General features: G+C 45.8%; 1 protein-coding gene and 1 long non-coding RNA gene across 5 annotated transcripts in view; one reads left to right on the forward strand and one right to left on the reverse strand.

Moving 5' to 3' along the window:
* The window catches only part of AMOTL1 (angiomotin like 1), a 155,168-nt gene that overhangs the window by 14,586 nt on the left and 124,502 nt on the right, over window positions 1-16,080 (forward strand). For 3 of the 4 annotated variants that reach the window (XM_027040045.2, XM_027040046.2, XM_027040047.2), the window contains exon 2: window positions 6,934-7,059. In XM_027040045.2, coding sequence (XP_026895846.1) covers window positions 6,975-7,059 — 85 coding nt within the window. In that variant the 5' untranslated portion in view covers window positions 6,934-6,974. Of the gene's footprint in view, window positions 1-6,933; window positions 7,139-16,080 lie in introns of all 4 variants that reach the window. The other variant, XM_027040042.2, reaches the window with a different exon arrangement.
* Window positions 1-16,080, reverse strand: part of LOC113593803 (uncharacterized) — a 30,207-nt gene that overhangs the window by 12,128 nt on the left and 1,999 nt on the right. The window contains exon 2 of the long non-coding RNA XR_008290543.1: window positions 8,718-9,037. This is a non-coding gene — a long non-coding RNA (uncharacterized LOC113593803). The remainder of the gene's footprint in view (window positions 1-8,717; window positions 9,038-16,080) is intronic.

Below are 16,080 nucleotides of genomic sequence, written 5' to 3' on the forward strand. Positions count from 1 at the left end.
GTTACAGCATCCCATACTGACTAAGACACCTAGAGCCCAGGTAATGCAGGTGTTAGCCAGAAGTTCCTAGTTGAGAAGAAGATCCCATCATGGAACCTCTTCCCTCTTGCGCTGTAACTTAGCTGCTTGGCCTGTTTTCTGGGTGTGACAAGATAGATTTATACCTTCTACTCAGAACCAATATGGAACACTCCTTCTGATTCCTGACTTGTTGAAGAAGGAGGTTCAGATCTGCAAGACTCGGAGAACAGCAGAACTAGGGTCAATTTTTGATATTCCTGGAAAAGTATCACATCTTTAAGCAGCCTTCGAAGAACAGAACAAGGGGTAGGGGTCCTAAAATAGCTCAGCACCAATATTTATTGTTGGTAAATATCAATATATGAAGAATTTTAAAATGAGGTGCTTGACCAAAGTGTTCACAAATATCACGGGCTGCCTGGAGAGAAAGGGAGGTCCTTCCCACTGATAGTATTTAAGTTTAAGCCAGGTAGGCATATACTGGAGAGGTTATACTCATGCATAAGGCAAGGGTTGGACTAAAGGCCCTAAGATCCCTACCAAATTCTAGATTTTATTATTTGCTGATCTTTGATTTACCTTGTGCGTGCCTCTATGCTTGCACTTAGTACATTATTCTGTAATGATATGTCTAGATATCTGTCTCCCAGACAAGGTTGAAAACTCCTTGAAGAAAGAAAGACATTTACCCTGTTCTATCCCAAGCATTTAGCACAGTAACTAAAACATAGGAGATACCAAGTAAATATTTATCAAATGAATAAATTTTGTATAACTATATTAATATCTCTATATACATCTTGATTCATGGTATAAGTTATGTATATTTTGATTTGTAGTATAAGTAATCAGCAAATGGACTTCCTTGCTGTGAGGGTGTTCATATTCTTTACAACCCCTTGTTGCTCGGATACCTAGATGATGCAATATACCACATGATTCCCCACATACTGCACGTCTACATAATTTATTCCTTCTCTACAGTTGGAACTATATTATGGCAGTAAAGGCAGAGTCAAGGTTATGGCCAGGGGTTTTCTGAATTTGTATTTCTAGATCTAGCCCCACTGGCAGAAAAGACTCCAGAGATATTGGTTAGAGGTCTAGGTGTGATTCGGCTGTATTAGGTGGGCAGGTATCTCCTGTGGATAGTCACGTGTAGTTTCATTCCAAGCTTGGAGAGGGAGGCAGGTGTGTGAAGGGCAGGGGCTCTAGTGGCATGCTGGGCAGAGGAACAGGTATGCAGACTGAAGTGGGAGTATAAGTGGGAGAATCTCAGCAGGTTAGACTGGATGAGAAGGTCAGGATGGGGCCAGGAAGCAGAGGCAGATAAGGTGTGGCTTTTAAGTGGAGAAATTTCCAAAGAAGCAGAGGAGGTGGGTGAGGTTGCAAAGAGAGTACTTTCCAAAGGAACATGCTAAAGATGCTTGTGCCAAGCACCACCATTCATTCATTCATTCATTCATTCAACAGATATAGGTTGAGTGCTTACCTTGAGTCAGCCCCTGTACAAATGCCAGGGGTACAAATAAGTAGGATCCCTGTTCTCAAGGACATAAATTATGAACTAAATTCTACATATTAACAGACATTTACAGTACAGTGTGAAACACGTAATGAGGTAAGGACAGGGAAGTCTGTGGGAACATACAACCATCTCTAAGATGAGATGTGAAGGATAAGTTGCAGTTAGCAAGGTGAGGCAGGAAGGCAGTCTTGCTAGAGCTCTAGAATGGCCGGATGAATACACAAAAGACCAAAGAAGGCTGCTTATTCAGAGACTGTAAATACTTTGCTATAGTTGGGCCTTATGTATGAATGGTCCAGACTTTTCCCTGAGAATAATGAATCATTGAAGTATTTTAATCGAGGAGTGACATGATCAGATGTGTGTTTTAAAAATGTTAATACAACTGGGACGCCCAGGTGGCTCAGTCAGTTAAGCGTCCAACTCTTGATTTTTGGCTCAGGTCATGATCTCATGGTCGTGAGATCAAGCCCCACTTTGGGCTCCACGCTGACAGCATGGAGCCTGCTTGGGATTCTCTCTCTCTCCCTCGCTGCCCCTCTCCCCCATTTGTGTGCGCCCTCTCTCAAAAGAAATAAACAAAAAATTTTACAAAGAAATTTAAAAAATATACTATACAGCAAAGTGTGGAGACTGGGTTGGAGGAAAGGAAGGCCAGGGACCCACTGAAATTGCTGTAGTATTTCAATGGAAGATGGTAGTGGCTGAACTGAGAACAGAGGGAAGCAAATGTATTCTTGAGACACCTGAAAGTTAGAATGGACACAATGTGGTGATTGATCAGATATGCGATGTAATCAATCAATCAAGGATAGTCTGTTTCTGGCTCAGGCAGCTGGGAGGATGGCTTGCTCTGGAGACAGCTCTGAAAAGAGAGGAGGACATGTCTGTTTAGGTTGAGTTCTGGTCGTCAGGGAGTCAGAGTTAACTTCCTCAAGTCCAAAGGTCCATTGGGCCCCAGACCACTCTCTTGGGGCAGGAAGGTTTCCTTTGCCAGCTTAACAGTAGCTGATATCTGACTAGGGTCCTTACAAACACTGGTCATTATCATTTATGCGTCTGTTCAATCAACCAATGTTTATGAAAGATCAATTATGTATTCACAGTATCCTGCATCCCATACATCCCAGTGTTCAACGATGCAGGTGGCTTAGTGCTTCTCTTTATTTTTCCTATGTTATTTTTTCAGCTTTATTGACGTTTAATCGACAAATAGTATCGAAAGATATTTAGGGTATACACTGGCGATTTGATGTATGTGTACGTTGTGAAATGATTCTTCCCATCTAGTTAGCATATCCATTACCTTACATATTTACCTATGGGGGACAACATTCAAGTTCCACTCTTTTAACAAATGTCACTTATACAATACAGTGTTATCAGCTAGAGTCAGTGGGCTGTACATTAGACCCTCAGACCTTATTCGTCTTACAGCTGAAAGTTTGCACCCTTTTACCAACCTCTCCCTATTTTGTCCAACTTCCTGCCCCTGGCAACCACTTTTCTATTCTCTTTATCTAAGAGTTCTACCTTTTTTCTTTATAGATTCCACGTGTAAGTGATATCAGGCAGTATTTACTGTCTCCCTCTTTGGCTTCTTTCACTTAGCATAATGCCCTCCAGATCTACTATGTGACTGTGTATGTTTAAGTAAAACATCTTAATCCAATCATTCATTCATTAATAAGACACCTTGTTTCCATATCTTGGCTACTGTAAATAATGCTTCAATGAACGTGGGAATACAGATAGCTCTTTTTTTTTAACATTTATTTATTTTTTTAACATGAAATTTATTGTCAGATTGGTTTCCATACCACACCCACTGCTCATCCCAACAGGTGCCCTCCTTAATGCCCATCACCCACTTTCCCTTCCCTACCACCCCCATCAACCCTCAGTTTAGTCTCAGTTTTTAAGAGTCTCTTATGGTTTGCCTCCCTCCCTCTCTAACTTTTTTTTCCCCTTTCCCTCCCCCATGGTCTTCTGTTAAGTTTCTCAGGATCCACAAAAAGTGAAAACATATGGTGTCTGTCTTTCTCTGTATGACTTATTTCACTTAGCATTAACACTCTCCAGTTCCATCCACATTGCTACAAAAGGCCGTAATTCATTCTTTCTCGTTGCCAAGTAGTACTCCATTGTGTATATAAACCACAATTTCTTTACTCATTCATCAGTTGATGGACATTTAGGCTCTTTCCATAATTTGGAATGGGAAAAGATATTTGCAAATGACATGTCAGACAAAGGGCTAGTATCCAAAATCTATAAAGAGCTCACCAAACTCCACACCCAAAAAACAAATAATCCAGTGAAGAAATGGGCAGAAGACATGAATAGATGCTTCTCTAAAGAAGACATCCAGATGGCCAACAGGCACATGAAAAGGTGCTCAACGTCACTCCTCATCAAGGAAATACAAATCAAAACCACACTGAGATACCACCTCATGCCAGTCAGAGTGGCTAAAATGAACAAATCAGGAGACTATAGATGCTGGAGAGGATGTGGAGAAACGGGGACCCTCTTGCATTGTTGGCGGGAATGCAAACTGGTGCAGCCACTCTGGAAAACGGTGTGGAGGTTCCTCAAAAAATTAAAAATAGATCTACCCTATGACCCAGCAATAGCACTGCTAGGAATTTACCCAAGGGATACAGGAGTGGTGATGCATAGGGGTACTTTTACCCCAATGTTTATAGCAGCACTTTCAACAGATAGCTCTTTGAAAAATGCTTCTCAAAGTCAGTTACAACTGTAGGATTTGAACAGGCTTTCCCGCTCATGCCACCCCACCTTATCCTTTAAAGTATTTCCTCACTCCCCGTTCCCAAGGTTGCATTAATTTTGTCTTTTCAGGAGCACTTGGGTGGCTCAGTCGGTTAAGCGTTGGACTCTTGGTTCCAGCTCAGGTCATCGTATCTGATATCTGCTATCATGCTATCTCATGATTCATGAGTTCAAGCCCTGGGTTGGGCTCCATGCTGATAGTGCAGAGCCTCCTTGGGATTTGCTCTCTCTCCCCCTCTTTCTGTCTCTCCCTTGCTCTCACTCTCTCTCAAAAATAAATAAACTTTAAAGATTTTTTACATGTTTTAGTTTCTTCTGTGCAGACTTAGTCTTTGAGACATGGATAGAGGTTCACCACTCTATAGAAAACCTTGAATAAATTATGGCCAGAGGCCTGGAAAATGTTTCCTAGGCTCCACAGTTTCACGAGCAACGCTGGGCCTTCCCGTGACTGAAGTGATAGTGTTAGGGTGTCAGTAACAGATGGGATTGATCAAAGTCTTCCTCGAAATACTTGTGCTTGATGCAATTTCAGTTCACATTTTGTGTGTGGCTTTCCCAAGCTGGGGTGTGAAATTCAAGCATCAGAGAAACCAGCGGGGTTTGTAGGTTGAAGTTAATAAAACAATGTGAGCCTATGTAGCTCAGATTAATAAAATAAATACACAGATGTGAGAATCTAACCTCACACATCCAGATCATCCTACAAATCTGGTTCCTTGGTGGGGCAGGCGGTGCCTAGATCACTGGGCCAAGAGCGATGAGGAAAACCACTGTCCAAGTAATCAATAAAGCTCGATTTTTGCCAAATAAAGCTATTAGAATCTCCAACTCCTCAAAGATACTGCAAGAATTAATGACAAAATGGTTTTGAATGGCCAGTCTACTGTAAATAAAAGTTGCTTTTTAAGGATGTAGTACTATTATTAATGTTATTTCATGACCGGTGAAGGTACAAGATGTTGAATACTTAGGCCGTTTGATTAAATGACGATGCCGGCGTGATCACGGCTCAGGACTGGATTTCTATTCCAGACATGTTTTTAGTTTTGCACAGAGAGCATGTCTTGTTCTGATGGCAGATTATCTCTAGCCTTGATCAGCCACCTCTCATGTGCTCAGGCTGATGTCTCAGTTTGCTAATGGATAAATAACACAGCTTTCTCCACCCACTGACGTGGGAGGATAGGTCGCCTTTGTATGTAAAGCATATTATTATAAGCTGCAAGTTTTGGAAGACGGAACAAGCCTTTGCCAACATCTGGTCCTAATTCCTTCATTTAAAGTTGGGGAAATCAAGCCAGAGACAGTAAGTGGTTTGCCCCAAATCACTCAGTTGTGCCAGAGCCAGGGCTAAAATCTGGATCTATTCGTAAGTGCGATGTTTTTGCTGCGTCATTGTGCTGTATCCCCTCTGGTCTAGGATTCCCTTCTAAAACTTTTGGGTGCTTGGATTGAAAACAAATCCCTAGGGAGCCAGTACCCAGTAAAGTACAGCACAATCTTTGGTACCACCTGGTATTTTACGAGAGATTTTTCGTTATTCGTTGCAATTCCCAAGAGCACCAGACTTCGCCAGGCAGACAGCCAAAAGACAACAAGTCAATGTGCCGTGCCTGCAGGAAACTTCAAGGCAACTTTCGACAGTGTTCTAGAGATCAAAGCAAGCCAGCTGGTCTGATTGCGACAACTGATAATTGGTGGCCATCCTAGTTAGGCTGACAGGGTTTCTGACATGGTGGATAGCCTACGCACTGCATTTCTAGATTAAGTCAATCAGTCACGTCCAATTATTCGGCCACGTCGATTTGAGAACCTGCTACATGCAGAGCTTTATGAAAACCTCTTTGAAATGAAAAAGCAAAAGATTGGCCATGAGTTGTAATCTTCCCAGATACAGGTAGGGATTCCCCAGGCTGGACTTCCCAGAGGTACCTGGTGAGGTGACCTTTTCGTGAAAGCCAGGACCCCTCGTGACATGTGACTTTCTGTCATGGTTTTCAAGGGGAAATGAAAAATTGGTCTCCATGATCCTTCTTAGCCCTGGTATTTTTCTTTCAAATGACACTTACTGTATACATTTTTCAGACAATCAGAGTAATGCACGTTTATTGTGGAAATACAGAAAATTACACAGAAAATAAGCACTCATAATTCCAATTTTTAGTAGCTACCTCCAATTTTCTGGTTCAAAATTTTTCCAGTCCGTGTTTTAAGCATATATAGAAGTATATACCAATTATTTTTATGAAATTGAGATTCTACTGTATCCTACCCTGAAATTCTAGAAGTCTATATTATGTGCAGATCTCAACACAGTAAGTTTCTCGCTCAAAGCCTGGCATGTGATGGTTGCTCCATAAACATTTGTTAACTGAATGGGGAGGGAAACCATGGTTTGCAGATTTGAGTAGCCTCATTGGAAGATCTCATATTTGGGCCGTGCCCAGATCTTGACCACAATCTCTGCATGCTAAAGAAACATACTGAACTGGAAATGACGACTTTCCTACCAGAAGGCTTCTCTGTCCCAGGAGAGCATCAGTGGTAATTCATCTCCCTTTTTTTGTGCTCATTATTTATTTCAGGAGATTCCAAGAGCTGCACATACAGAAGAGCTGTTGGAAACATGGACCTCGGTGAAAAATGGCCCTTGGAGGAAGGAACCTGGTTGTCTCATGCTGGAATTCATCACTTTGCCAACACCAGAGGGGGTATGGCTGCTTTTGATGTCCCTGATACACGTGGTACTCTTCAACTCCTGCATTCATTGTGTCAACCCAGCTGTGCTCAGTACGTGCCCAGTGCTGTTTGTCTTTTCAAAAAAAGCCAGGAGGAGAGGAGAGGAATGGACTTTGGAGTCAGGCAGACCTGGGTTCAGATCCTGAATTTCCTACTTATAAGCTACGTGGCCTGAGAAAGCCTATCGTATTCTCAGCTCTAACATGAGAGTAAGAATGCTTACTTCGTAGGGCTGTGATAAGGACTATGAGTAATGCGAGCTGTCATTTACTGAGCCCTTACCCTAGCTAGGGAGGAAGTTAGTCACACATCTCTGGGCACCTAACATGTGTCAGGTACTGTATTCCTGCTTATCTTGTCTCCTCTCCTCTCAACAGCGCTGCAAAGACTGGCATTGAGGATAATGCAACCAGTAGAAACAGAGTAGGTCAGCTCACTTTCTCTTCTTTTTTTCTTGCCTGACATCTGATTAATGCAACTCAGTGTTAAGTGATGGGGATGCTGTAAGTTTCCTGGAGTGGCGCATACAAATGTAACCCTCACACAGACTTGTGGGCCTCTTTCAGGTCTAAGAACCACCCCCCGCCCCATCCTCCAAATCTAATGGAGATCTACTTTGGCGGTAGGCACCATTCTGTGGATAAGGAGATAAAGGCCCCTAATGCACTCACATGAGGTTTTTAGTAAGGTTATGCCTCCCATTGTCGTTTATACATTCGTTCAACCAGTATTGAGTATCTACTATGTGCCAAGCACTGGGAACACAAGGGAGAAAGATGGTCGGGGAGATCACCAGACCACACTCTGCTGCACCCCGTCTCTAAAATGGGTAACTTAAGGGGCGCCTGGGTGGCACAGTCGGTTGAGCGTCCGGCTTCAGCCAGGTCACGATCTCGCGGTCCGTGGGTTCAAGCCCCGCGTCAGGCTCTGGGCTGATGGCTCAGAGCCTGGAGCCTGTTTCCGACTCTGTGTCTCCCTCTCTCTCTGCCCCTCCCCCGTTCATGCTCTGTCTCTCTCTGTCCCCAAAATAAATAAACGTTGAAAAAAATAAATAAATAAAATGGGTAACTTATAGAGCTCTGCCCCAGGGTGCATCTTCCGACAGGGCCTACCGCACCCAATGGGAGACTGCCCAAAGGGAAGGTCAAAACTTTGAGAAAACTTGGATGTTCAGCCAGAAGCCAACGGCTGTTCCCTCCTGTGCCCTGTCACGCCTCCACCTAACCACTTGTTAGAGGTTCTTATGCCTTGTCTCCTCACAGCCCATGGAATACAGTTGAACCTCCCTCGCTCAACACACAGCCTTCCCTGATCAGACCTCTGCCTGCCTCTCTAGACTCATCTCCTGCTGTTCATTACTAAAAGCAAACCCCTTCTGTTGATGCACTGACCGGTCTCTGGATCCTTGGACATGTCGTGCTCTCGCACACCGTGAGCCTCTGCGCGGGCTGTTACGACTCTTTGCCTTCCGCCCGGCAGGTTCCCACGCATCAGTGAAGCCTCAGCCTAAGTCATCTATTCTGGATCTCTCCCTGCCGCCACCTACCACTCCACCCTGGTCTGACCGAGAGGTCTGACCTCAGCGCGGCCCCGGAACTTACAGGTCCCCGTGTCACGGCGCCTGCCTTACCGTGTTGTGACGGTGCATAGCTTGGGCAGCCTCTGGGCTTCCTGAGGCCTTGCTTCATTGGCCTTTGCATCCCTTTCGCAAGCAGCCTAGCGAATACTTGATGCGTATACATCCAATGGCAGGCTGGCTGCCTGGCTCAGCGAATGAATGAATGGGTAGGACCTCATCCTGTGGGCATCTCTCCTTCGCTGAGAGCCACCTTTGACTGTGGTGACCCAGCTGGTCTGTGCACACCTCTCCCGGCACCACGGCACCACTTCGTGGCACTGTGAGCACACCCATAGCATTCCATTCACCGCTCCAGGCTCGTCCACCAAAGTCTGAAGTCAGAGGAGAGAAAGGAAGTAGATGTGCTTTGTCTGCCGGTGCTTTTGTAACCTAGGCAATAGGATCACCTGTCACAGAATTTTAGAGGCTTTCAGGACCATTGTGACAAGCCGGTGGCTAAAAACTGCTTGTTGCCACCAACTCCACAAATGACCACATCCCGCTATGAGTTGACCCTGCCGTGGATCTCCCATCTTCAGGGCACGGCTGGCTAGTAGGAAGGGAAACCAGACCGGTGTCTTAGAACTGCCTGATGGGGAGGCGTTGGTCTCAGGTAATTGATAAGCTTCGGGGGCTGATGGAGGAGTTTAACTCTAGTGGGCAACAGATACCGGATATGTGGTCCCAGTTCGGACCCTCAGTAGGTGATGATGGAGGTGTCCAAGGCAAAGGATGGCAGTGGTGTCGTATGTGGGTCAAACACAGTGACAAAGAATCAAGGGAGCTGAAATCTAGAAATCCTTATGGGCAGCTAGTAATAGGGTGGTTCTCAGAGGCCTGGGCTGTGGTTCAGGGAAAGGGCTCAGGTCTTAAGAGGACGAGAGAGGTGGCCAGAATGGGAACTTGCACTCAGAAATAAAGTGGAAGCCCCGCTGGGCCAAAGCTAAGTCACAATTGGTGTCATCACCAAAATAAATAAAGAGCAGTCATTCATTGGGTATATACATTGCACCAGACATGATGCCGAGCCTTTTTTATATAGATATAGATGATCTCAATTCATTCTCACAACCTTCTTCTCATTTTATGAATGGAGAAACTGAGCCCGAAGAGGCTGACAAGAGGCTTGTGCAAGATCCTTCAGCTGGGAAGTGGCAGAGTGGGTATTTGAACTTCGATCTGCCTGACCCCGAGCCACTCCATGGCTATCGCTCCTCGCTTTACCCTCCAACACCCCCTTCTCAGTTTAGGCCTCTGGTGGGCCAGTTTCAGACGTTTATTGCCAGTCATTTCATTGTCATGGAAGAAAAGAGCCGTAGCTCGGAGCAGGGCCAGAAAACCAACAGTGCTGTTGCAATGTGTGGATTATCATCCAAGACCCTCCCACGGCCACTTCAGCTAATGCATTGCCTAGGCCTTGACCCACCTGCTTCTGAGCATCTTTCCTCCATGCCCTGACCCCTGTCCCACCTCTCCCACCCATTGTGGGATGCCCATTGTGGGCTAACAGAGTTTCCATTTCTAGTGAAGTACCAGGGAAAGTCCTGGAGTGTCCAGGCCTTCGGGTTTTGTTCTTGGCTTCATGGAATCCTCTGAGAACCGTGTTATCTGCCAGGGAGGCTCCGTCATCCCGGTGAGTCATCGGCCTTGGGGCAGGGCCAGATCCACGCAACATCTGCCTCTGTGTTATCGTCAGGGCGTCGCGGGCGGCCATTAGAGTAGGAACAGCCTTCAGGAAGCTGGCAAGGAGAACCCAGGATGTCTGGGGGTGAAATGAAGTTTCTGGAGGAAAGTCCCTCTGCCACTCTTGCTTCCTCCACTGCTAAAAACGCCCTCGAGGACCTGGGCCGGTGGTTTTTCCAACTTTTTTGAAAGGGCTGGAACCCATTTTCCAAACGAAGCTGTCTGCAGTGCCTGACGCATCAGACAGAAGGGACCAGCATTTGGCCAGAGCTCTGTTTCCGATCGCTGCGTCACAGGCGGATGTGGCTGCTCCTTGGATTTGCCAGCTAGCACACCACACATGTGGGGATTTGGCGCAGGAGGGGCGGCCTCCGCAGCCCTCCTCGGCGAATCTCCAAATCCTGTTACAAATGCGTTCACTCAGCCCTTCGGGAACCCTATTGTCCCTTCTTCCCAGTGGAATCCACCTGCTTATGTGTCTCCTCAGGGGAGAGCCAGGAAGTTTGGGAACCCTAACCCGGTAGGCCAGGCCAGGTGTGTGACAGAAATGCCGCGGTGCTGTCTCCATTATGGTTATAAAAACAGGAAGGAGCAGATTTCCCTTTCTCTCAAGGTCAGGGAGAGTTTTCACATCAGGCAGGAAGGAAAGGAGGAACATTTTCTGAGAGCGCTGTGTGCGCTAAACACTGCTGCGGGCATTTTTCTATCTCCTATGGATTCTCACTGAAATCCCAACAAGGAGTTATTTGCATCATCCGCATTTTGCAGACGAGGAAACGGAGCCTTGGAGCGGCAAGATGGCGAAGCCAAGGTCGTACGGCTAAATGCCAGCAGAGCTCACGTTCGAACTCGGGCCTTTATCCCGCTGGGCTATGCGGTGTCCATTTTACTTCTTTGTTCGGTTTCAAAGGACATCGCTGTGTGGCATCTCCACCTTTCTGTGAGGCTTGTTTCTTTTTTGCACGTTTCTCTTGCATATGGTGCGGTAAAAAGACTAACACGATGGAATCTGTTATCCACAGCCCTCTGCTGGCACTTAAAAAAAGGGTTTTTTGTTTTTGTTTTTTTTAATGTTTATTTATTTTTGGGAGAGTGCAAGCCGGAGAGGGGCAGAGAGGTGGGGGACAGAGGATCTGAAGCAGGCTCTGCGCTGACAGGCTGACTGCAGCGAGCCCGATGTGAGGCTCGAACTCACCAACCGCGAGGTCATGACCTGAGCCAAAGTCAGTTTCTCAACTGACTGAGCCACCCAGGTGCCCCGATTTTTAATGTTTGTTTATTTTTCTGAGGCGGGGGAGGGGCAGTGAGAGGGAGACAGAATCTGAAGCAGCCTTCAGCACAGAGTCTGACACGGGCCTCAAACTCTACGAACTGTGAAATCGTGATCTGAGTGGAAGTTGGACACCCTACCCCTGAGCCACCCAGGCGCCCCCTCTCCTGGCATTTGTTTTAACAAGTTCCATAAATGTCTTTTCGTGTTACAGAAGAGTTCACGGTCTGGGCAGGTTTGGACACTTCCCAAAGACTAGTGGCAAGACTAGGGCTCGCACCTTGGCCTCTACTGTTCCTTCCAGTACCTATGCTGTGTTGACTGCCAGGGCCATATCCTCTTAGAAATGCCATTCCAGTGTGAAAGGCAAGAGGCCTCAGGCAGGCTGAGAGGATTCTCTGCAGTCTCTGAGAGAAGAGAGTTCCTCTCAGGCCACAGTCCAGGATGCTTGGGTGGAAAATTCAAGATCAGGGCAGGTCTCCGCATCTCAGCGGAGACTCACATGCATCCTACGGATTTCTTTTGTCGCAGTTTGGTCACAGACTTCAATTGCAGCAAATGTTTTTGCCCTTAATCTCAACACAGGGTATTTTGTCTGATTTCACCCGGTAGATCCAACTGGGTGTGACTTGGAAGTGTGTGATTTTCCCCTGCAGGGACCTTCTTCTGTGTGTATTTTTGGAATGGTTTTTTTATTCTGATTCATGTCCACATACACCTTCCAGTAGCTTCTTGGCTCAGCCGGAGTTTATCTCCTTTGATATGATGTTGAGTGAGGAGTCTTTTAAATCTTCATCTCTGTTCCATACTTAGTAATAGGAACCCTAGCGGGCTGGACGAATACAATTGGCTTATGCATTTTGTGAAACACCTTGCTTTTGTTAGTAGCACCTACTGCATTGGTATTTGGATTTTTCGGAGAACATATTTAGCATTTTTAGAAAATGAATCCTTGGCTTCCTGGCAGACTTAGCAGCATCTCATCTCTTGGTTTGTATTGTTTCTGCTGAGGATGATGACTTTTTTCCAGGTGTGAGATAGTTGCTTTTCTTGTAGAGCCCATTTCTTTCTTTTGGAAGTTATAGAACGCCTTTTTTAGAACAGTTGTCCGAAGTTTTGATTTTTGTTTAAGAGAAATAAGGCAACTATGTATGTTTATATACATACATACTAAATATATGTACAAATATTAAACCCTAGGAGGAGGGGAGATGGCCTTTGCGCCAGTTCGGCCCTGGAGCTAATGCTGTGACCAATTAAGTGCCAGTTTCTTTCTGGTGAAACCTTACGGGTGGGCATACATTTGTCCTTGGTTGGCCTGTCCTAGGAGGACACAGATAAGAGACTGTATAACAGAAGAGAATCGTGCTGTGCTCAGGCAGCCACGGCCACGCTCTCTCCCCCTAAATCAGTCCTGCCCATGCTCCCCAGGGAGAAGGGGGGTGGGGAAGGGGGGCGGGCATTGCTGCTCTGCTGTTAACTAGCAGAGAGCCTCCGGGAGACAGAAGGCTACCTGCAGAGAAGATGAGCAAAGGGCAAGGCCGGGGAGGAGAGGAAGGCAGAGGGAGGGCTCAGCCCACTTCTTTCTGTCTTTCATGCTTGAAATCGGTGTCCTTCCAAGGCCCGGGGTTGGGAAGGCTGTGGACAGATCCTAGTGGCCTCTGGCTATTGCTCAAACTTGGTTTTGTCAAATTGGTGCAGCTCTTCCTTGCAAAGGTAATTGATAACATACTTCAGCTGCAAATCAGTCTCCCCACGTGGCATTCAGCCCCTCGTGCATTTCTTAGAGGAAGAAGCTGTGTCTGTATAAGACTCTCATCTCCTCCTCTTCTCCACTGACCGAGCAGCTGTGTAGACCCTGGGGACCCCAGAGTCAGAGCAGCCCATAAAAGGCAGGCTGGAGACAGCAACAGGGTCCCACCCTGTGGCCTTTGCCCCAAATGGAGCCTGCAGTCCAGGCCGGCCTGCTGCCTGGACAGCAGAGTAGGCCAGGGGATGAAGGCATTCCCAGACTGCAGCAGGCATAGCCCTGGCCACCGCTGTATCCCCTGCACCCTCAGCAGGCTATCCGTGATGGCCACTGTGCTCCAAGCACTGTGCTAGCCACCCCACAAGCTTCTGCAGTGTGCTCTTAGCTCGAGAGATGGGGCTAAGAATTCCTCTGATCCTAGAGTTATAGCCAGTGGTGCCATTTGGCCACACTTCATTCACCAAGGAGTGAGGAGTCTCATGGAGCTTCCCAGATAGCCAAAGTATCGTCCTTCCAAAGTCTACATGTTGTTCAAAGTTTTACTGTTTTCCACTAGTAGATAAGACCTTTTATCCGTGGTTTCTGCACGCTTCCTTGCCCCAGCTTATGATTGGAGCTGGACCAAAAGTTCACTTAGAAACTTATTGCCTTTAGTTTGGAATCTGGAGTATGATATGTAACTTTTTAAAACAGTTCATATACCCATTTGAATATGCCTAAAATAATCTCTCCCAGGACGCCCAAGAAGCTGTGGATGGTGTTTCAGTCTAGGGATGGGGACTGGGATAGGAGGGGAAAGAGGAACTCATTTTATAGTTTATACTCATCTGTACTAAATAATTTTTCCTTTACCTTGAACATGTATTATTTGTTTATATAGTAACATGTAATTTATATATATGAATAGAGGTAGAGACAGAGATAGAGATTTAGATATAGATATTTAAGAAAGAGGTCGGATTCCCAGACTAGCTCCCAAACCCCATTCAACTCATGATGTAGCAAGCAATAGTAATAGTGGACATTATTAGCCCGCTGTGTCATCTGTTTCTATGGAAAACCTGAGTTCTAGAAATAGTTCACCCTGAGCCCCAGAAATGTCTCCTCCCTGCCACTTTCTCTCCACATGTCCCACCCTCTAATAAATGCTGCCACAGAAACAGAAGGAAGAGCTCCTTCTTCCTGTCTGCAGGTGCCACGGCACAGAAGGATCACTCTCCTCCTAGCGGACTCTGGCATGGTCGGGCCCTCTATGTGGGAGAGAAATAACACTTACTAAGCATCCACTGTGCCAGGCACACTGTGCGGTCTGTCTCATACTTTACTTTGCTACTGTCAGGAAACCCAGGTGCTGAGAGGTTTTAGTATCATCCTGAGAGTGCCTTCTAAAAATGGACAGAGCTCAGCTTCCAACTGATAAGCTTGTGCACTGTCCTTTATAGATCAGTGACCCTCCAGCAGCACCATTTCTTTATAAGAGGCCTGTAAAGGTCAAGCCTAGGTAGGCACGTTGGACACTGCCCGAGGTTCAGTAAGATCCTCTGTCACGGAATCCCTTATTAGACAGTAAGTGACCGGAGGGCAGGAGTCTGTCCTGACCACCTTTGTATCTGCAGTGCTTAGCACAGTCCTGGAAGTATGGTAAATTCCCCATAAATGTTTGTTTGGTGAACAGGAAATACTATTGTTTGTTCTGCTCTGCTTCCTAAGATAGGAAATTGGAATCATATATTTAATTGTTTTCAACAGCAAATGATGAAATAAGAAAAATATTTTCTCATTAACCTTCGGGTGATTAAGAAATTCAAATAACTGGAGTGCTATAAGGAAATTTTTTGGCTTACAAGGCATCCATTTATAGGTACAAATTGAAGGGATACCATTGTGAGTTAGAACAATCTGGCAGGCTCCAGAACCCAGTCGTCAAGTAGAACATTTGTATTGCTCTTCCCTTGGGGAAAACCTTCTCCCAACTCCATGTAACCAATCTCCAAGCCAATTCTTTTAGAGCACAACCAAAAGTCAGGGCAATGTGACATTGCCCTTAATTTGAAGCATATTCTGTGGCTGGTGACTCCTTTCAGTAACTCAGAGTTGTTAAAAGAAAGAAAAGAGCCCATTTTTTTCTCAGCTGTAAAGGAACTGGCCATCCCGTAATAACTAATTTTACCTGATTTTCACAATGTGACAGTCTCTCTTCGGGGGGGGGGGGGTCTACGTGCATTAGTTTACTGCACTCTGAACACAACCTTATGAGTTAAGTATGATTATTTTCTCCATTTTTAAAGGAACTGAAGCTTGCAGAAATGAAACTACTAATTAGTAGCAGAACAGATATTAGAACCAAGGTCTGGCGGACCCCAAAGCACTCATAGATGGCCTCCCTTACAACACAAAGACTAATTGCTTCTCAATAAGATGAGGAGAGGGAGGAGGCTAATCCCGCAGACAGTCTACACGAGTCCATCCACACATGGGATCGGTGGATCAACAGTTGCTATTAGAACCACTGGAATTGGCAATAGCAAAGCCAGTCTTGACCACGGCAAGAGCTACTTTGGAAGAGTGATGAACAGAAGTTTGTTTGCCTTTAAAAACAAAAGGAAGAAGTGGACACAATGAGTGTAGACAATTCTTTTGGTGAATTTCGTTGTAAAGGGCAGCTGAGAACT

This window comes from Acinonyx jubatus, chromosome D1 (assembly GCF_027475565.1).
Source record: "Acinonyx jubatus isolate Ajub_Pintada_27869175 chromosome D1, VMU_Ajub_asm_v1.0, whole genome shotgun sequence".
In the NCBI taxonomy this organism is placed as follows: domain Eukaryota; kingdom Metazoa; phylum Chordata; class Mammalia; order Carnivora; family Felidae; genus Acinonyx; species Acinonyx jubatus.